The sequence below is a fragment of the Amblyomma maculatum genome, chromosome 1, assembly GCF_055883805.1.
Source record: "Amblyomma maculatum isolate TAMU_Amacu chromosome 1, ASM5588380v1, whole genome shotgun sequence".
NCBI classification, from domain to species: Eukaryota; Metazoa; Arthropoda; class Arachnida; order Ixodida; family Ixodidae; genus Amblyomma; species Amblyomma maculatum.
The window spans coordinates 34427722-34448771 of NC_139344.1; the positions used below are offsets into that span (position 1 = coordinate 34427722).

Sequence of the window (21050 nt, forward strand, 5' to 3'; positions counted from 1 at the left end):
AAGGTAGACAAGCCAACACTGAGCAGTGCTGGCAGTCTCCTGAAATGAAAACAAAGGAGAAACTTCAAAAAATATACGCCTATTTTTTTTTTTCGTCATACTAAATCTCCTTTGTGTGCGGGCTTGGTATGAGAAATATGATCATTGACAAATATTTGAGCCTTCGCCCAACGGTACCTGATATCGGACAAACTTATCTTGCTTTACATCTTAATACCACTCCAAAACAACAGAAAAGGATATGGAAAAGCGAGGTTTCAGCGATTAGCAAACCATAATCACAACCATTGAAAAAGTTAGCAGCCATAAGGTGAGTGCTGAGTATAGAAGGCTTTCAATGATCTCAGCGCCGACTATATAAGCTGCGTCGTCTGGAAATTTTGCACTGCGTAGTCCACGTAAAAAACACTAGCCATCTACTGTGTAAGTAGGGCTTACTCATAACACAGATAGAAAGATCGAGCAGGGAAAGAAAATTCCGAGAGCACTGTGGAACCTACACTACAGAAATTAGAAACCCTGAGCGTTGCCGGCGTACAAGGTGCATCATTATGATCGCATTACCATTATCGATTGAATGCAACGTCATTATCATCGCTAATGTCATCATTGTCATTAAAACTAATTGCAGCATCATTGTCGTCGCTGCTATCATCTTCATGGTAGACAAGGAGGATTACGATGTGCGTTTCACGATCTCGGGCGTGGCGCAAACGTTGTTTAAAACGCTCGGCTGGGCATCCGAGGGGTGGAGTTTTGATTCCTGGCGCAGATGGGTTTTTAATAAATTAATTACTAATTAATGATCAATTATTGCTATGATATCATCACTGCTAAATTACTAAATTACGTCGATGACGTCACCAGTTTGATTGACCAGAATCCTACTGACTAAATTTTCGAAACTGTCGCCTAATTGGCTGTGACGTCACATTAGCTATAGTGTGACGGAAGTGTGCGACAGAATCGTGGCCCACAGCACGAGCCGTTAAAGGCTTTCGTCTTAATACAGCCCGTTTTATGTGGCGATAATTCCAGTAGGCTGAATTGCGCAGAGGCCTGCCTTGTGCGTATTCAATGTCGACGATGACTTCCAGCGTGCAGACAAGCGTAGAATTTGAACAAAAGGGTAAAAAAATAGGCGCAGGAGGCAAGGGCCAGAAAGATGACTAGAACAGAGCTCAGGCAGTGCACGTTCAATAGATGAGGGGTACTGTTATCTGCTTTGTCTCCGTCTTTTTCTTTTTCCCCGCTTTTAAGAATGTAACAACTCGATCTGGGCATGCTCGACTAGAGCTTGAGCAAGACCCCAAATTTGACCTTCAGCAGCTTCGTTCTCTTGCGAGCGATCCTCTGGAGCCCACACATTCCTTGCAGTCATGAAAACAAAGACTTCAAGGTGGGGAAGCGCCTCCCCCCTCCCATTTTTTTTCTCCACCTACCTTCGAAAGTGACCAATGAGCGCATATAGAGAACAGAATACTTCCGCCTGAACAATTTAGCCAGGTATAACCACTCTGCATAGCATGCATTGATTACAAACGAGCCCCATTGAGAGCTGCATGTCCCTAATTATTTGTATTTATTCCCCGGATGATTCACAAAACAACTTTTCGTGACTCTAAAATGTTTCTAATGGATAACAGGGAGACTGAGCTGCAGTCAGGTGCAGCTGGAGTTTGGTTTCCATGCTCGCACCGTCAACCAAACACAAACCTAATGCATAAATGCGCATTTTCTGATCGTTTACAGATGCACTCAAAACCATCCTGATCGCACGGACAGGTAGGCCGAGGAGCAAAGAGAGCGAAGCATGATCACATCTATACCTGTTCTGCAAAGCTATCTCTCATCTGCTGTACTCACTGGGCTCTGCTGTGAACATATTGGCGCACTGGGAAGCACAGAATTTGACGTCGGATGTCACCTAGATAAACGTGTATGCGTGCGCGCGCAACTTAGCCGTTGTGACTGCACGTAAAAGAATCTCGCCTGTAATGATTCTTCCGTCAGGTTTCATGCGGGCAGGTGTGCATGATTTAGTCGTACCAGTTATTAATAAAGACAAAGAATAATTATTGCGGAGACGAAAGTTTTCTAATCTATTTTCGTCTAGTTAATGTGTGAATTAGCTGTCCAAAAAAAAAAAAATGGGTAGGAAAACGTACAGGACCTGTAGCAGCCCACTGGCCTTTACTTCGTTACTGCAATGAAAATGAAGTTTCGGCCAAATAATTCATTTACTTTTAAGAGTGTACACCTGCGAAAGGCAAAGTGAAAGTGCAGGTGCCTGAATCATTGCTGTTGACAGCGCTTAGACACACGGGCAAAGCACATAAAACAGAAATGACGACTACACAGGCGACTACACAGCTTTAACTTTATTCCAGAACCGCCGAGCGTCAAAAATCACCGAAAGTTGGTGCTGTTTTGTTTTGTTTGTGTGTACAAAAAACAGCACCGACTTTCGATGATCTTTGTGGCTCGGCGGTTCTGGAATAAAATTGAAGCTAAACGCCTGTGTCATAATCATTTCTGTTTTCTGTGCTCTATCCGTGTATCTAAGCGCTGTCAACCGCAATAGATCAGCACCAACTAACCCGCCAGCTTGTCCTATTCAGGTGCCTGAATGACGGCCTGTTTTGTGCGGTATTATAGCATTGCTGTTTCGAGGTGAAATGTTGTAGCATTTTACAATTTCGCCTTAATGGAAAAATGCTTGCGAATACTTTTTCTGCAAAGTATAAAGCTATATAGGACAGCTGTCGGCCGGCTGAGTGTATATAGGTACCGGCCGTATATGGACAATGACCATTCAAATGAGATGTATACGATTATGTTATAAGACGCCATTAGGTATTTCATCGAACACTATAGGCTTTGGAAACTGCACCGATTTATTTTAACGGCAGCAGTAATCAGGATAACATATAAGAAACTATCAATATGTTGTCTAATTTCGCTGCACTAGCCACTATTATGCAACACAGCAGACATTTTTCCAATGTTTTTTTTTTTTTTTCCTGCAAAGGCGTTTTTTTTTTTCATGATTCTTTATTACGGACAAATCCTTTCACGGACATTTTTTATCTCCAACAAAAGTGTCGAATTTAATGGGGCATGGCTAAATTTATGAAACAAAAAAAGCCTAAAAATGACGTTACGTTGAGCATTTGAGCAGCTGTCGCTTACACAAAGCGGCGTAGTGTTTGTGCTGCTGTAATGTTCAGGAGAGGAGAGCTCGTACCCGCATAGCTATTGACGCCTTTGCACGTTAGATTAGAATAACACGAAGCAAATGACAAAAACGGCATTACTTCGAAGAGGGCTGCAAGTCCAGCATTGTTGCAGTCCTAGATTTTATTTATACATTCATTTTGTAAGGCGAATATTACACACGCTACAAATGCTAGCGTACTATGATGATTCATGGCCGCCCATACGCACGCGCATAAACTGTACGATGACAACGCAACCAGACATATTCATCTCTTGACGTCAATCTTTCAATGAGGCACATAAAATATAGCAGGGCAAGCATGGCATCAAAATGTTTTCCAGGTGTGACTTGATGAAACAAATACCAGAAAGTAAATTCTTCGCCTCCGATCACACCACACAGAGACAGAATGACATGAAGGGAGGCGGGGAAGGCAACAAAAGGGCTGTATGTTCAATAATGCCTCGCAAGGATTCAAGTTATTCTACTCCGCCTCCTCTTCCTCTTTCTATCGTGAGTTTGCGTAAGCTATACGGTCTCTGTGTGTGGAGGGCTCCGCTATTTACCTTCTTGTTTGTCGCAGTAAATGAAGCAGGATTAGAGCAGTGTGCATAATTTTTTTTTTTTGCACGTATAAATTTAGGTGTTTTTCCTCGTTTCAGTGCACTATTGTAGTGTAACTAATAGCCCTTGCGGTCAGAACTGCTCAAAATGGGACCTTTCGCGTCATTGTTGAGTTTGAGGCCCTAAAACTTTCTGGTCTGCTATTGGTTGTTTGCGACTATTATATTCCATGAATACTCCCAACCACACGATTTTTCATCAAGCACTGCATTCCATGGGTTGTTTACGGTGTGAACGTAAAGTAGGAACTTGTGAAAGGCGCATGCGCGCTGTGAACTGGCGGGCATTGTAACGGTGGCGCTGACACATTGTTTCCTAGCTACGCGCGACGCGATGATAAATAGCCGAAGGCTTCCGTACTTGTCAGTGTGACCTATTGCATATTTATTAAATAAAGTAAGGCGAGGAAGACTAAGCATACAAGCAAACGGTGTTCAATCCTGGCCTGAGTAGTCGAGGCACAGAAAGAAAGTTGAGAAACGGAAGGCGTAGTGTAGGCACACGCGCGCGCGCCCGCGAATAATTCCTGCCTCAGAGTCGAAAACGTTCGGGCTGTTGGCTCCGAGTAAATACAGCAGCTCCTTCACGGTCCCGCCGGCTGACAAGTGCTGGGCTCGATGATCATGAACAGTGCTTTTCTTTGACAATTGACCGGCTGCTCAAACACCCCGGCGCAGTGCACAACGAAGGGGCAGTGGCAAATAAAGTGGATTTGTCGTCTCCTCGCAGCCGCGGGCATCAGCGCGCTGGCAGGGCTATCAGCCACTTTTATGCGAAAAGACACTTCTACCGCAGAATCGATAGAAAAAAAAAAAAAAATGAGAGAGAAATGCTCAGGCGTAAGACTCGTGGCTACCGTATATATTTCTATTCTGTACGCAACGCAAAGCGAGAATCACTGTTTTATAAAGAGTGAGGTTTGAAACAACTTTAAATTTAAAAAAGCAAAAGTAATTTCAAATGTTTTTGAATACTTTTAAGGCACTGACATAGCAACGTCAAGGGCTTCAAACGAACTTTGTGTTTAGTAGCTCAGACACAAAACGAACCCCCTCATCAAAACATTTTTTTTTTAATTTTTACTGAACCGAAAAAGGAATATGAGTTATACATCGCTTGAAGCCCGTTAGTAATTCAGGCATTGGGTATATCAGTTCCTGTGCACTCTTGACCTTGTTCGATACCCCCGTATAGGCAAACTAAAATTGTTCCCATAATTAAATTGCAGGCTCAAGTACAGGCTGATAGAAAGGTAAATTAAGAAAGCTCATTAAACTTTGCATAACTATTGAAAGGTCAATGGCTTAAAGGTCCTACATGATTTCGTTTTTTGTTTTTGTTTTTTTTTTCAGTCGTCTTAAGGATGATTAATTTCCGAATATACGCGATACCAATCGCTGCCTCGGTCTTTCCAGCATGACTGTCGGCAGGTGCCACCACGTCAGCAAATGTCCTTTTACGTGTTCGCTTCTTCTGCCGATTGCATTCAATTTCATCTTTAATAAAGATTTGACTGCCTTCACTGTTGAACTTCATGCACGCTTAAAAGTTCCTGCGCATTAACAGGCTCATAGCACTAAAAAGTGTCCGCGAAACGTGTCCGCAGAAAGTGTCTGTCCCCCCTCTCCCCACCCTCTCTCTATATTGGCCCTCTGGGCTCCTAGATTTTGATTTGACGAAATCTGGTGTTGAACCAAATATTGTAGGTCAACTCAAAATTTGGCCTCTGGACTTCGAAAATTTCTACTCGTCGGAACTTGACTACAACTGACCTCAAACCTGATTCGAGTACGGCTAATTCAGTAGTGGCCTCAAAATTGGGATGGGAAAGCCCAAACATTTGCTACCCCTTCCCCCCTTACTCCAAAATTTGACGCACTTCGTCGAATTTGACCAAGATTTGTGTCCAACCTAATATGATTACGGCCATCTCAGTGGGGACTTCCAAATTTAGGCGACACAAACTTAAAACTTGGCATGCGTGCGCATTCTTTGCGCCTACAGGAAGCTTCTTTTACCCTTCGGTTTTTGTTTTTGTTTCATCAGGTATGTTGGTAACGGCGTAACTGTGCAATTTCTAAATAGCTTCTTTAATTGTTAAAATACGGATAATATTTACTGCTCTCCGGAGGTTAGAGGGGGAAACATATAACTTCAAAACGGTGCAAAAAAAAAAAAAAAAATCCGAGGTGCTTAATGTTTTTCGAACAATAGAAGCCTTATCTTTTTTTTCCGGAGAAGTTCTGTGTGTTCAGCAAGCAGTGAATCCCGTTGATGCTTTTCCGGTCGGTTTGATGAAATGTCATCCAAAACTCCTAAAGTCTCTAAGGCACTAATAACGGGGTACTTTGTAAGGTCTTCCTCGTTGCATTCATTTTAAGCTGTTTACGTTCCATTTAAATGCAAGCATGTCCTTGGCACTTCATTTGGCAGCCTTCAGAGCTTGCTCTGCTATATGGCCAGTGTCGTTTTTAAAGGACAACATGTATCTGTACATTAACGATGTGAATTCTCAAAAAGCCCTACATTTCAGTAGGTACTAATAGCACAGATAACTTTACAGACTGTGTAATTAGTTCCCGCACAAAACATTTAGGGTCCTTTGCTCAAACGAATAACAGTGGATTGTTGGCTTGGTACTGAATCAAAAACGACCTGCGTATCATTGTCATTCCAAAAGCAAAATGAAGCCTTGTGAGCCAGGAGATCCTGACAGGCATCGGATACATGTTTGAATGCATCACTCGTTTTGCACACTGCTCATACTTGCTCAGATGAAGGATGACTCGCTCAATAAAAGGAACGCTCTCAACGGGGAGAGACAAAGCTGAGAGCGGATGTTGCGTGGCGAGTAACAAAGGCAAAGTCGTCCCTTCGTGTAAGCAATCCTGGAACAGGGCATTCAGGCTTGAAAGGAGGCTATAGAGGCCTCACTTGTTCGCAGCAACTGCCGCCCGGAAGGCATTACGCAGGGCGTGTCGCTCACAAGTCATCAACTCCATGCAGCAAATGTGATGGTTGACTTTCAGGTCATTTCACAAACTTTCAAAGGCGCCTCAAATTAACATTCTGCCCATCCCCAGACAGGTGATCCAGCGACCAAGATTCAAGTGATCCGAAAATTCTTCCCAGTGTTTCTTATGCGACGTTAGGTCTCATGAAGACAGATGTGTATATACCTGGTCGATATATGCTCCTCAGCACCTGACTTAGACATTGTTCCACTTTCTTCAAAGGTCGAACGAAACACCATTACAGGTACACAGTTATATGCATTACCAATGTATTTTGCACTTTTCCTATGACTTCTCAGTGCCGAATACGCACGGAAGAAACGTCGAAAGCTTTACCGCAGCTTCGCGCGCCGAAGGGTCTGGAGCAATCCGCAGATTGCACATGCTATTGGACAGCCATGACGGCTTAAAATATATAGTGAAAAACTTTGATAGCTTTCTTCGCTGCCCATGAAACAAGCTTCATAATTCGACCGCGGTACAGAAAGGCTATATGTAGTGTTCTGGGCTGAGCGAGCAGTCGGAAATAGCGGTACCGATATGATTGGACTGATATTCTGCTTTACATTGTGGCCAGACGCTCGGCCTAAGCCGCTAAGTATAGTCGAACATAAAGATTAAAAAAAAAACGTTCAGGAATTTTCATATTTTCAAGGGTATTTAAGGCCTCGATTATAAAGTTTTACACACCGAGAGTTTTTAAGCGATAACTTACACAGCTCGTTCGGTCGAAATGCCCGCGGTGTAGTAATAGTAGTGGTAGTCAGCACCGCGTGTCGGAGATAATTGGAGGCTGCGCAAAAAAAAAAAAAAAAAATCACATCCTGCAACTTTGAGGCTTTAGGGATTGATGACTGATTAGTGTGTGATAGGCCATGATGAGTTAATAAAATCATTGTATTAATAGATAAATTGATGAATTAAAGGAATGAAGAAGATGAAAAATGTGAAAAACGAGGTTAAAATGTGTAAAAATGCTCAGAATAAAGAGGCAATGCTTCATGATGCTAAGTATCGGTATATAAAAAAATAACAAAGTTACAAATAAAAAACGTAAAAAATAAAACTGAAAAATAAAACAGGGAAAAAGCATTGCCCGTGTGTGTGAAATGCTATCACGTCATACCTTTGACGGCCGAGCTTTTGTTTCCCCATAATTTTTAATGGTTTTAAAGTGCTGCGAACGTACTGCTTGATGTGGTCGCGGAACGGTCATTGTTAAATTATCAAGGCGCTAGCAAGTGGGAGGGCAGAAACCGCTCAGTGTTCCCTAACAGCTATATTTACCAGCAGGAGTTAGCGAAATATGTATCATTTGCATGTGAACGCTGTCTAGGCAGTCGCACAATAAAAGCTCGAGAACATTAAATCCAGTCATTTTATTATCTGCACTTGGTAGTTTCCTGTATTTCCATATAAGCGTTCATCAAATATTCGAGGAGTTTACTTCGAAATGAGCTAAATCCCGAAACTGAAACTAAGTTAAATTTGGATGTTAAAGAAAGTTCATACATAGCTTTTACTTTCGCCTTTCGCAAAAGCAGCGAGAATGAAAAACGAGAAATTCTGCGTGCAAATCTGATAAATGAAAAATCCTGCTGATGTACGCATGAAGACAAGCCAGATCCACTCTTCAGGTCCTATTTTGTCAGCATGAGCCTCATAGGTAGGAGTGTTTCGAACACGATTTCATTCAATCCTTCCCCAGCACTACGCTCTCATCTACCGCGACGTGTATGAAGAGATCGGCTGAATATATGAACCCAGAGGATGAAGCTAAAGATGGGACCGTTAGCCCCGCCGCGAATGAAGCTGTAGGGTGTGTCTGCTAGAGATTTGAACTTTAAAGCGGGCAAGCGGAGAAGTTCGTCATGGCTTTCTCAAATGAATATTGCAAGTGGAACAGGAGAGACGGACAGAAAGCAATAATCATTTGATTTGTTGTTTTGCGTCCTGTAACTTGCGTATACCATTTTGCCATTACCCTTGCATTTAGAGTATACAGTGTAGTAATATTATTCTAGATTGCATAAATTGTGAGTAGTTAGCTTTTCTGCTTCGAAGTGTTGCTAGTAGAAAAGACAGTGTTCATTGCTTTGTCATTGTTTTTGTGCTGTTATATTCACAGCATAATCATTTTCAGGCCTGACGTTTATAGGTGTAAGCAGAGCTTACGAAAGTAAGTCCAGAAATAGAGTTTTCTTAAAAAACTAGTTGAGGTCTAGAGTTTCTCATCGAAAATCTTTAACTCCAAAGTTTACATGCTAATACTGAGCGGACTATTTGTATAATAGTTCATCAAGATTTTGTGTTGAGTTCCCTTATCTAACTGGTGAAGCGTCGCAAATGATATCTTAAAGGATGGCGCCATGATTAATGCGGATAACAAAATTTCGCGTTTTCTTTATCTTCGCGTTTACGTGAATTCGGCTTATTTGGAGAAAAAAAACCAGCTTCATTTGATTTGGTTTATAGAGTTTAACGTCCCAAAGCGACTCAGGCAATGAGAGACGCCGTAGTGGAGGGCTCCGGAAATTTTGACCACGCAGGGTTTTTTAGCGTGCACTGGCATCGCACAGCACACGGACGCCTTGGCTTTCGCCTCCATCAAAAAGCAGCCGCCGAGGCTGGGATTCGATCCCGCATCCTTTGACACAGTTGTCGAGTGCCCTAACTGCGCCACCCTACTGAGGCAGCTTCATTTGCATTTCCGTATATATTTATACTCCAAACCAGTCATTGGACGAAGGCAGAGTGTTTATTGAATATGTCGAAAACGGTCGCGTCGTTCAACATTTTTACCGGAAAATCACGGCCAGATTCGGTCCAATTACACCGCTTGAGGCTTAACGCGCGTCGCACTCTCATGTTCGTCCTCTCATGCAAACGGGAGGTCGTTCTTGGTAGTGGTTGGGAGTGATAACGCGTCGAGCGTGTCGGCAACCGCTCCCAATTCACGAGCGGCCGCGCAAGAATGAAAACGTGTTCGGAAATATCGCACGACAGGGTCAAGGCATACACTCGTGAGAGTTTCCCTGTTTGTTTTTTCTTCAAGTGTACCCGGAAAGAGCAGCTGGCACCAGCCTCGAAGCGTTATCACGCTCTATCCCGACTAAGTGCAGTCATTTGCATGCCGCTCACCGACACCAGAGGAAGGCGTGGCGAATAAGTTCTTCGGGCGAGGCGTGTCTGAGGACATCATTGTAAACGTCCATTTTAAGACAAAGAGCAACCAAAACAAAGATAAACAAACAAACAAACAAGTTCAATAACGAACGACCGAACAAAAGCAGCGCAATGAAACAAACGCCGATTTCTTTACAGCAGACCCTTATCTCAAGGGAAACTGAGTTGGATGCTAAAATATGTCCGTTAATAAAGATCCTTTCTTTATTTACATATGAAAACGGTGGCCAACAACAGGGGTGGCCTTGACAGCAAACGACTGACATATACTACACAGCCTCAGAGCAAAAAAATAATTTTAGCCATTGTGCTGATGTGACCAACAAGCTACAAAATTTGTGTGGTCCTCAACTGACTCTACAGAACCTACTATACGCTATATAGCCTGCTATAGAAACAAAATTTCGCCTTTGTGACACAGCGCCCGCGTCTATGGACCCGACATTTCAAAAGTTTTCTCGAAGCGCCTAGCGCTGTTTTCAATCAATCAGTGTTGCTAGCCACATTAAAGATCCCTGCTGGATATAATGGCAGTAGTACATCGTTTATAAAGGTTTGAATCGCTTTTTGAAACCATGAAACAGCGAATTGGCGAATAATGTCGCCAAGTTGCACGGCGGGCCTTGGGGAGTGTTGTCCTACTCCATCGGTGGCATAGTGGTATATGAGCATCCACCTCACGAGCAGGAGGGGGAAGGTTATATCCAAAGTGCCACCAATGGGCACCCACTGGTGATAGTGGGCACAGTTAGACTTCCCCTAGCCGGGAGTTCGGTTTATCGGAGGCGAAATGCTTAGCAAATTGATCTTCGACCCGGCCTTAAGTAAAATATTAAAAAAAAATCAATAAAACAAAACTTCGTTGTGTCACTGCACTCTTTCGTCGAAGCTGCCCTTGAGCCATTAAAAATTCATCATCGTCACCAGCATCTTTTCGAGTGTCCAGTCAATTCTTTCGTCTCTTACATTGTGGAGTGGTTTATTTAAGGATACAGAAGCTGTTTTTTCGTTGCGGAAATAGCTTGGATGATAAAAAAAAAAACCTTCATTAATTGGGCATTAAGGCGTTTTCGTTTAAATAAGAGGGCGATTCCGAGGTTGTGAAAGTGTGCGGCGTGCCTGAATTAATACAGGTTTTGAGCCCTTTGTGTTATTTTTGCTAAATAAGGGGTTCAAGCGTAGAAACAAAGGTTTTCAGATTTTCCTCCAATTGCAGAACACAATACGTGTTTGATGGGGTTGTAGAAATTCATTTCATTTCATGAAAATTGGACTTTAACCTCGAGCTGCGTGAAGCATCAAAGTACTGCGCTACCGCAAAGAAATGACCGTCGAACAAAGCTATTCGTGGCCCTAGCTCAACGCTTCTCAGGCATTGGAACCACGCCATTTCATCCCACGTGAGATGGCCGCCATTGGTTCCTGGTGTCGGCAAAAAATCGCAAGCCGAATGCAGTAGCGCTGAAATTTCATTGTATTTAAACACACAAATAAAAGTACTGGCGTTTGTAAAGGTGTCATTTATTATGCGTCGATCTTGCTTGTATATAAATCATTATACTAGCTGCGATGAATAGAATGGCTGACGCGTCACCGGTGCAGTCAACGCAAACTGCACGCAACATAACGAAAAGTAAGGCAGACCTGAGCCAGTTAACGTGACGCATACGCGAGTATGATCCTACCACATGCCCACACTGGACGCACTCAATTTGCAGTACCGGACACTCCCGGACTACTTGCTGACTCGAGTCCCGCGTTCGATTTTTCTGGGGTAGCCCAAAAAGTCCGGCCACGAGTCCCGCTCCTGTGCAAGTGAAGCACCATGCTGGCGGCCATATTGAGTTAGACTTCGAGCTCATTCTGAGCACATTTCGTGTTTCTGCAGACATCTTGCGTTAAACCTTGACGTGAGCTCCATGGAAGGTCTCTAAGCAACTGTAAAATTTCTGAATCTTGCATCTTCGATTTCTTGTCATGAAATTCACTACACACGGATGCGCTAAGAGCCCCGAGTACGCATTGTTTGCTCGTGCTGTCCAGAAGTTTCTCAAGAACCTGCTTGGCCATTTTGTCAGCTCGCAGGTATGACAGCATTGCAAGCGAACCGCACGTATGCTGGAGCAGCTCATGTTTGTTGTGTTTCTACAAACGCTTTCGTCTGCTTGTCTACGCGGCCCGAGCGCAGTGCCTTGGGATGCTTCGACCTTGAATGATCATCGCCGCTAGTAGCAACTACGAGTAAACCTCACCAAGGTGGTTTCTGTCGCCTTGCTTGACATAAACATGTGCGTGTGAAGCGAGAAAAAACATGAACGACACGCGCACTTCAGTGTTTGAATAGCGCATTCAAAAGAAGCACCGTACAAAATGACAGTGATATGTTATTTTTTTTTTTTAACGTTCTGATGTGACTGACTGTGGCGCCTGCTGAAATACAAAAACACAAAATTAGAAACAAGGGCTGAATTCATCACTGACAGTTCAAGAAAAAAAAGGTTTGTTTAACAAATACAAGACAATGTTCACTATATAAAGAAAAGGTTGTTCTAGCTCTAACAAAGGCAGCGCCGCTAAGGTTAGGTGTCTTTTCATATGTTTAGCGTAAACAACGACAACAACAATAGCGAGCTAATGACAGGAGAAAAGCAGGTTTATCAATGCTCATGGCGAAGTTACCAATTAGGAATAGTTCAGGGTCCGCTCCGGTTATCCATCCTTCGTCGGCCACACTGAGCTGATCCTAGTCAAGTATTCCTCCAATCTTTCACCATTCAATGGTGACTCGTCATGGCAGCTTTTACGTATGTTTTTCATGCTGACCCGATCATTGCGAAATTCTGCGCGCCCCCTTCCTGATACGCATAGCGGCATCCACTGTGCTCTACAGAAACGCGAAGGAAATCTCTAAGCTTCCTAAGTGTCCCTACGCGCAGTTTAAATTCTCTGCGTTCGTGACTTTATTATGCCAAGCTTCTGAGCCGTCCAGCCGGTTTAAACACGAAAAGCGCACGCCGTACCTTTTTTTTTTTTTTTTTTTTGCCTTTGTTAACGTTCGCGAACACCTGGACGCCGTGCACGCGAGTGCCGCCGTTAACCGAGGTTAGCGCTCATTAATACGAGTCATGGTTTAGTTTAGAAAACCAGGCGCACGCATCACTCCTAGACGGCGGGGGAGACGCACCTGTGCACGATATACCGAAACTGCTGCGCGGCGGCCGCGCTTCCTCGGAGAAAACAAGAACGAAAGAGAGAGAAAAGAACGAAGAGGTCGCGTTTCGGCACGCAGAAGGGATAGTCTCATGAGCGGTCCATTATGGTTCATTTGAAAGGCGCACAAATGATTACACGTCTAAAAGTAGTATCGCGCTCGCTGTTTTACTCCTCGGTGGAGGGGAGGGGTGGGCTCTCGTTCGTAACTTGCCAGGAAAAGCCCTGGGAAAAGAAAAATGAACGGAAGGAGAAACCCGTTGCTCGGCGGCGCCGCACGCGGCCGGAGAACAAGAGAAGGCGGCGGCGAGTCGTTCGATTGTTGCCTTTCCTCAATCTGTTTCTATCGCTAGATCGAAGGAAGTGCCGGTGGAAATTGGAACGCGTCTCGGACCGCAGCGGAGAGGAATGACCACGTGCTAGCCGCTCATAACCGCTCCAACGACGCGCTTTCTTTCCGGAACCGGCACGGCGTATATATATAAGCGGCTGCGAGGCAACGTTCGTTCGTCAGACGACCCTGCCTCCGTGTAGAGCATCCATCTCAAGCCGGACCATGAGGCTCCTGGTAAGCGTGCCGGGCGACGTAGGGCGACTTCGGCAGGGCGCTAAGGCTTCGCCGAGAAAAAGCCCGAAGCCGCGAAGGGAGGGATAGGATCGATGCAGTCGGCGTCACGGGGGACAGATTTTAAAAGCAAAAAGGAGTTGGAAGGAAAGCGAACGAAGTTGACCACTCTCTTCGCTCGTCCTTCGAACTTCAATTTCGCCTTTTCTTTTTGGCTCCTCTCGTTTTTGCTCATCTTTTGCGCTAGTTTGAAGGCGCATAATAGAATTTGCGCTGGCGCAGAAACCTTCCGGTTCGGTTATCTTGCTAATGGACGCGTGATAAGGAACGACGCCCTGGGATTGTTGTGGTGTATATTTGTTCGCTTCAAACGCTGTAGCGCAGCTAGGATGAAAAAAAAAATAATAAATGTTGCGTCGTAGAGAATTATTGATTTCAATGCGATCAATCGCACCCGACAGCGAGTCACTGTGAATAGAACAACAGCAAAGACATCGCGCTGAAAGAGAGAAGCCTCAGCAGGAGGTGCACTTTGGGCACATTGCCAGAAAGCGTGCAGTGCTGAACTGGAATTATGCGCGTTTTCACGCTTCCTCAACGCCGGCAGGAGCAAACTAAATTTGGTCAGAAGTATAGCGAAGCTCAAGATACTAAGCACAAGGTTGCGTCCCACAAGGAAACGGTGCAGCGCAGAGTAGAGAAGAGCACTTCTGTTACTCAAAAAAAAACTGTAATTACCTAACCAGTGCAACATTGCATTAATATTGGCCTTGGTGTGAACATTCACCCCTAGACGCTTAACTTCGCTTACTAAGAATGTTTGATATTCTGCTAAGCTGGAAGATTGAGTGATCCTTTTCTGCAGAAGCATTATATTTTGTAAACGAGAACTTTTCAGATTCTTATGGTGCATATAGGGTAAGCTAAAATGACAAAAAAAAAGTATAGTTTTGGCTCTCTGTTTATTCAACCTCACCACCTTAACCGTAATTCGTACAACTATGTCTCAGCGGCGCCTAAGAAACAAAACGTCGAGCATGGCAAGTTGTGCCGATATCTATCAGTAAGAACACATATGTTTCGATCACCCTACCGCTATTCACTAGCGAGTTGTATGCGATCGATTAATTGACAGCCTGACCGAAGGCGACAGTGCCCATAACGACGTGGCATATTTCTTCCAGTTGGCTTCCCTGCTCGTTTGCGCCCTCGTCGGTGCTTGCTTCGCCGGACTGGTCGGCTACGGAGGCGGAGGAGGAGGCGGCTACGGCGGTGGATACGGGAAGTCCTTGCCCGGACCCTCCTTCCTGATTAAAACCTTGCACCATGTCAGCAAAGTGAGCCACGGCGGACCCATTCTTGGTAATTACGACCTTGCCGCCAGCTACGGCCACGGCGGTGGATACGGCGGCGGCTACGGAGGTGGCTACGGCGGCTACGGGTGGAAGGGTTGAGCACGCAAGCCACAAAGCCTAATAATGCAGGCGACGCAGTTGCCTACCGCTGCCGAACCATCCGCGCGCTCGGCCATGTCGCAACAGTTCCTCTCCCTCCTCGTGCCCCTGTTACTACGCCGAGGCGCGCCCCCTGGGTTTTAAATAAGACTCGAGGCTGGCGTGGAAAGCCCATGGCAGCTGAGAGCACACGAACCAAGGAGACTCAAACCAGCAAAAAGATCCAAAGAACAAGTCAAAGAACTGCGAATGTCGTAACGATGCCAAGGCGTATTGTATGAAGGGGTATCGAGACCAAAGCGTCACCTTGCGCGTGCACAGCAGCAGGGCCACCGTCTCCCGCAGTGTATATTTTGTACAGAGAATAAATGATGCGCGCTGAGAATCTTCTCAAATTTGTGTGTCTCTTGGTGGCTTTTTCGGGATAAGCTGGGGCGTTGTGTTGACTCGAAACGTCAGCGTTTATCGGCGCACACCAGACCCAGGTATATTGCCTACATGCGTCGTCTCTTTCGCGATGCAGTCACTCCTCTGCTGAAACCAACGACCGTGCGTTACTCCGACAGGCGACTATTCTTGTAGCAACGATTTGACGTAAAGCTGTAGTGCGACAACCGTACGCTCGTCACTGCTTCTGGATATACGCACAGGTACGCTGCAGCACGAAAGGGAACGGCCAGTTTGCACACAAGAGAAAATTCTGACGTCACTCCAAATTGGACTTGAAACGTATTGCTCACTATTCATCTTGAAGAAATTTGCATTCAGTAAAAAAGTAAAAATGTGCTCGTCACTGATAGTTGCAGAGTAATCACGTCATCTCATCGATGACCAATCACCCTTTATGTTCGAAACATCTGTACTAAGGGCGGAATTCGAACTCGATTGTTTTGCCGAGGGTGCAAGAAAAACAACAAAAAAAAAAAAAAACATGGAATAATTGAGAACATTAAACACAAAAAAATGAAGTCAAAGGAAGGTGCGCTCTGAAAAAAAAAAATAAATAAGCAATGCGCACTGCTCAATTTTTTTATCATACATAAGGCTCATAAGTACGTAGCACTGTACATAAGTTCATTGTACGTAAGTTTGATTAAAGTGCTATGACGCCTGCGCTCTTAAAAGTGACACCTGAACAGCTAGAGCATACCACCCATCGCTGTTGTGCAATGGTTGCGACTTAGGGTTAAGCGGTAGGGAAGGTGTTGCGTAGAGAGCAGGAACACGGCGGGGGGGACTAACCTGCCGGGCATTGTCATGAGTATAATTTTGTGGCGGCAAGAAAGTACGGCGAAAGAAGACAAAAACATAGAGGCTCCGTTTGCAAAGCGACGTGACGTTAAAGCAAACACTAGAAAGTGAGCGATGCGACAAAAGGCCTTGTATTGTAAGCTTCTTTCTCGCGTTCTCGTGACTCTCCAAGGCTTGGTATTGAGAATTCGTAAAACGACCAACTCCCAGACAGCCATACAAGAAGGGCAACGTCAAGCCAGCTATTTGTTTTCTTTTTCATTCCTCATCATATCGAGCCTTTAAGATGCTGTTCTACGTTTTCTTCCTGACGGTCTTCGATGAACTGTGAAGATCTAAGGATATTATTTCATTAACGGAAATCGGCAGCAAATTGGCAACGTTTTTGCAGGCTAGCTCTTAAAAAGCCAGTGAATGCGGATGTGGAGATATGTGGCTAAGGTTTCACTTTTACGTGTGGCGTGTCGTGTACTGCACAACAACGCACCAATACAGCAGTCTCTCAGAAAAAAGACAGTACTGACGCCGCACGGTATTAATTCAGTAAGCACTTCCAGAGCTTGCTTAGTAGACTTCATACATGATTAAGAAGAAAGAAAGGAACGTTGCTGAGTGCATTTCATACGCTTGAAAAGTCACGTTTGAAAGACGCGCCTCGTTGTAACAGAAAAAAAAAAAAAGAAGTGAATGCAGGTTCCCGAACGCAGTGCTGCAGTTGCTGACATCGCCAGTGAATATGAAGCGTTGCTCAGAACAGGCCATCGCTGTCAAAACATGCATGACACATGCGAGCTCATTGTTCTTATTTTGGCTAGAAATCATACGTCCTGTGGTGGGGCAAAGTCTCTCGCCTCCCCCGCCTAATTCCGAACCGTGCCGCATTGCAAGAGGGCGCCACCTGACATTGCACTCCGGGGCACGGCCAGTCTCGTGGGAGAGCGAGCGCTCTCTCTCTCTCTCGAGACCGGCCGTGTGCTGGGGTACGATCATGCACGGGCGCCGCTATGCAGACTCTTACTTTTGTCACGATAGTACCGAGTCGAGCCCAGTCGTCTACGGCGCTCAGGAAATGTGGTTCTGAGCAAATGAGGCGAAATCTTATCCACTGTTTTAGGTAAGGAGCGTTTCTAGTGTGCGTTTTTAATGCAAGTTGCAAGGCTGCAACTTGCATTTTTAATGCAAGGCTGAGCTCGAGCGCAGTTATTATCAATGCAAATAAATACCTGATTACGCTGCTGATTGATTTACACTGCACAGCACCGCTCGAGCTCAGTCGAAAAAAACTACAGAAAATTTTATAATGTTATGACAGAATTTATGTGCGGTTTTTGACGGGATACCTGTTGTGGCAACATAACTTTCTATGGTGACATCAGAAATAGTTACAACAGAAACGTGCTACAGAACTACAGACAACAGAAATATGCCACAGAAAAAGTACAGAAAAGTACTACAGAACTACAGAAAATCTGACGTTTACGAGAGAACTACAAAATATTTTGTCGTATTTTTGACACTGTTGTGTAGTTTTTTCCGACTGGGAGCGCTCTAGCGATCGTTGCACTTGCCTAGAAGGAAACGAATGTTTGAAACTGCGGAACCGCAGCAGTTTTGCAATAGCAGATACAGTTAAAACTCGATATAACGAAGTTGACGGGAACCGCGAAATATTTCGTTAAATTGTGAACTTCGTTAAATCGAGGGATTCATTTCTCGGTCAGTCGATTATTATATGGTGTTGCGGCATCAAGGAGGTACCGCGACATCATAATTGCTAAGCGTAAATGTGCTGGAAATGAAACGGCATTTTGAAAGGACGTAACAAACAACTTCAAAGAAGGCACGGAGAGGCTATACTGTTACGCCATCTTTAGATGCAATACCAACTTGTCCACTATATGCTATGTTTCTACAATGAAACTGCGGCTCGCGCAACCATCGACACCAATAGCGCGCATGAAAAGTAGCAACGAAATTTTTACCTCGGCAAGAAGGGTTCCAGGGGATTAAATTTCTGTCCCAGCAAAGACGTCGCTGATATTTGCTTGCTTGCGGTTTGTAAGCAAAATCTGCCCGTGTTTTTCGCGCGTTCTTCCCTCACGTATTCCAGCAAACTGTCGCAGCATATTAAGGGTGACCATAATTTGTCCCGGTGTTGGCTTGCGGTACCGCTGCCGACCCCGGGTCGACGGGCCGGCTTTCTACCGCTGGCGAAATCTCGTGAATTAAAATCAATTTACCTCGCGTTTCGCACCGTGCAGTTTGGCAAAAGTGGGACGTAGTTGCTGCACGACGTTATTGTTGGCTCACAGTGAATACATTCTTAGGCGTTTTGTGCAAAATAGACTAAAAATAGGCTTCTTCACCATCATTTTCAGCAAAAGGTCCATGAAATCTGGACGGATAGCGAAATTAGTTTCGTTATTTCGAGTTACTCAAAGCATTGGACCATATGAGCGTCTGAGGGGCAATCGGGATATCTTCGTTAAATCGGGACTTTCGTTAAATCGTGTTTCGCTAAATCGAGTTTTCCCTGTATCATGAAAAGCAAGTCAAATTAAATTGGTAGCTACAAGTGGACAGCCCAAGCAACATCAAAGTTTCTGTGTTTGAATAAAGCTTATTCCCATGGACCCATGGCGCGGGTCAGGATATTGTGAGCGCCGAAATGAGAAAAAAGTTATTTCTTATTTCTTTTTTTTTGCTCAAAAGGGTACCCACGTTGTTACTACGAATGAGGCCCAAAAAAAAAAAAAGCCTATGCGATAACGTAGAAAATTAAGTGCAGTGGGCACGGGTGTGAACAATACAGATGTTTTCGGCTCGTATTCTGTCACCTACTGTCGTCTAAAATTCAGCCTCCGGAAATGAGAATTGGCTGAGGCTGTAAAAGCTATACCTCACAGCTTTTCAGATAGAAGAAGTTCATCGAAAATCCTCAAGAGTGTTTTCGGCTTGTACGCCATACCTTCTTTTTGGGAAGCCTTCCGTATCGTATTACGCGCCGCTGAGATCCATCGTCATAGCTTAATATGCTGATTTTTTTTTTTTTTTGCGCGGCGAACGCACGCAACAACAATAACAATGTAACACATTGGAGTCACAACAGCTTCTTACGCACCCTGATGCTCACCGCTGCCTTGCATAGAAACCTCTATTATACTTGTATTAACGCATCCAGTATAATTTAGACACAGCGCATCGTAACGAACTAATGAGCACACTCAAAAGCCATGGCGTTATATGCGGACAGCCAGTACCATAATGACTCTTAACCCTACCAAATTTAAAACTATGTCGTTTTACCGCCGTCGTAATCCTTTTTTTATTTTCGTATGACATGCGTCCCGATTGATCTAGTACCATCGTATAAGTACTCGGGCGTTCCTCTGTCTTCTGATTTAACCTGGCATGCACATGTAACGAACATAATCTCATCTGCTAATAAATCAATAGGTTTCTTAAAACGTCACCTCCATAGTGTGTCTCCTCATGTAAGACAACTTGCTTACACAACATTATAATCCGACCGAAATTAGAATATTCATGTGCAGTCTGAAATCACCAACAATTACATCTTGCTAATTTCCTCAAGGGGGATCAAACCAGAGCCACTAGGCTCATGCAATTATGCTACTCACGAAATGTCAGCATTGCATCCCTAAAAAATCAATCAGATCTACATTATCTTTCGCTCCGCCGCCGCATTGCCAGTCTCTGTCTTTATCGCAAGTTTTACTATCTTGCACTTCAATAGAAACTTTACATCTGCGCATCTGCTTCACGCTTTTCTTACCACGCTTTCTTGCCGTACCGACCATTCTATTCAAGTTTCACGTCCACGCGCCCGTACTACCGCCTTTTCAATGTATTCTTTTCGAGAGCAGCAGCCAACCGGAAGCTCCGGAACGACCTTCCCCACCACATCGTTGGCATCACGTGTCCCTTGATGTTCAATCAAAGTGTTGCCGCGCATCATGCATGAAGCAGTTAACTGCATATTTGTTCCAACCCTGGTGTAATACCGCTAAGGTATTAAAATGTAATAAAACAATACGATGTGGGCAGTTGCAATTCGCAAAGCATAATTAATTCTGTTCCCGGAATTGGAAGTTCTAATGAAATACAGAACAGAGAAAACAAAATGGATGGAATTGGAGACGAACCAGAGTAAAAAGTTATTTTATAAATCGGCAAAACAAAGTGGTGCAGGTATGCTTAATCAAAATTCCCCTCATATTCGCGCGCCATGTAAGGGGCGCCTAAGAGTGGAGATATTTCGACCACCCAGGATATTTAGGGACGCCGGCGATTCTGCATTCCTCTTCGACCGAAACGAGGCCGCCGCAACCAGGATTCGATTCCGCGTAACAGTCAGACCACTTCGTATACGAAAACAAGCAACCGTTTGAGCGGGCATACAATGCGGACTTTGGCGTGGTGTATCGCAAACGTACTGCTCGCAAAACTACAGCCCAAATCAAAGGGGGTCGGCCCTCCTAACCGACATCCGACACTCACAAAAA

At 44.5% G+C, this 21050-nt stretch overlaps 1 protein-coding gene and 1 long non-coding RNA gene across 4 annotated transcripts in view; one reads left to right on the plus strand and one right to left on the minus strand.

Annotated features, from left to right (window-relative positions):
* Nucleotides 1-7462: 7462 nt before the first annotated feature.
* The window catches only part of LOC146202116 (uncharacterized), a 674799-nt gene continuing 661211 nt past the window's right edge, over nt 7463-21050 (minus strand). For all 3 annotated transcript variants that reach the window (XR_014703645.1, XR_014703646.1, XR_014703647.1), the window contains one exon: nt 7463-7651. This is a non-coding gene — a long non-coding RNA (uncharacterized LOC146202116). The remainder of the gene's footprint in view (nt 7652-21050) is intronic.
* LOC146202117 (uncharacterized) lies at nt 13631-15645 on the plus strand. Its single transcript, XM_084584014.1, has 2 exons — nt 13631-13822; nt 15004-15645. The coding sequence occupies exons 1-2, from the start codon at nt 13811-13813 to the stop codon at nt 15271-15273; spliced, it is 282 nt and encodes a 93-aa protein (XP_084440140.1). The 5' UTR covers nt 13631-13810; the 3' UTR covers nt 15274-15645.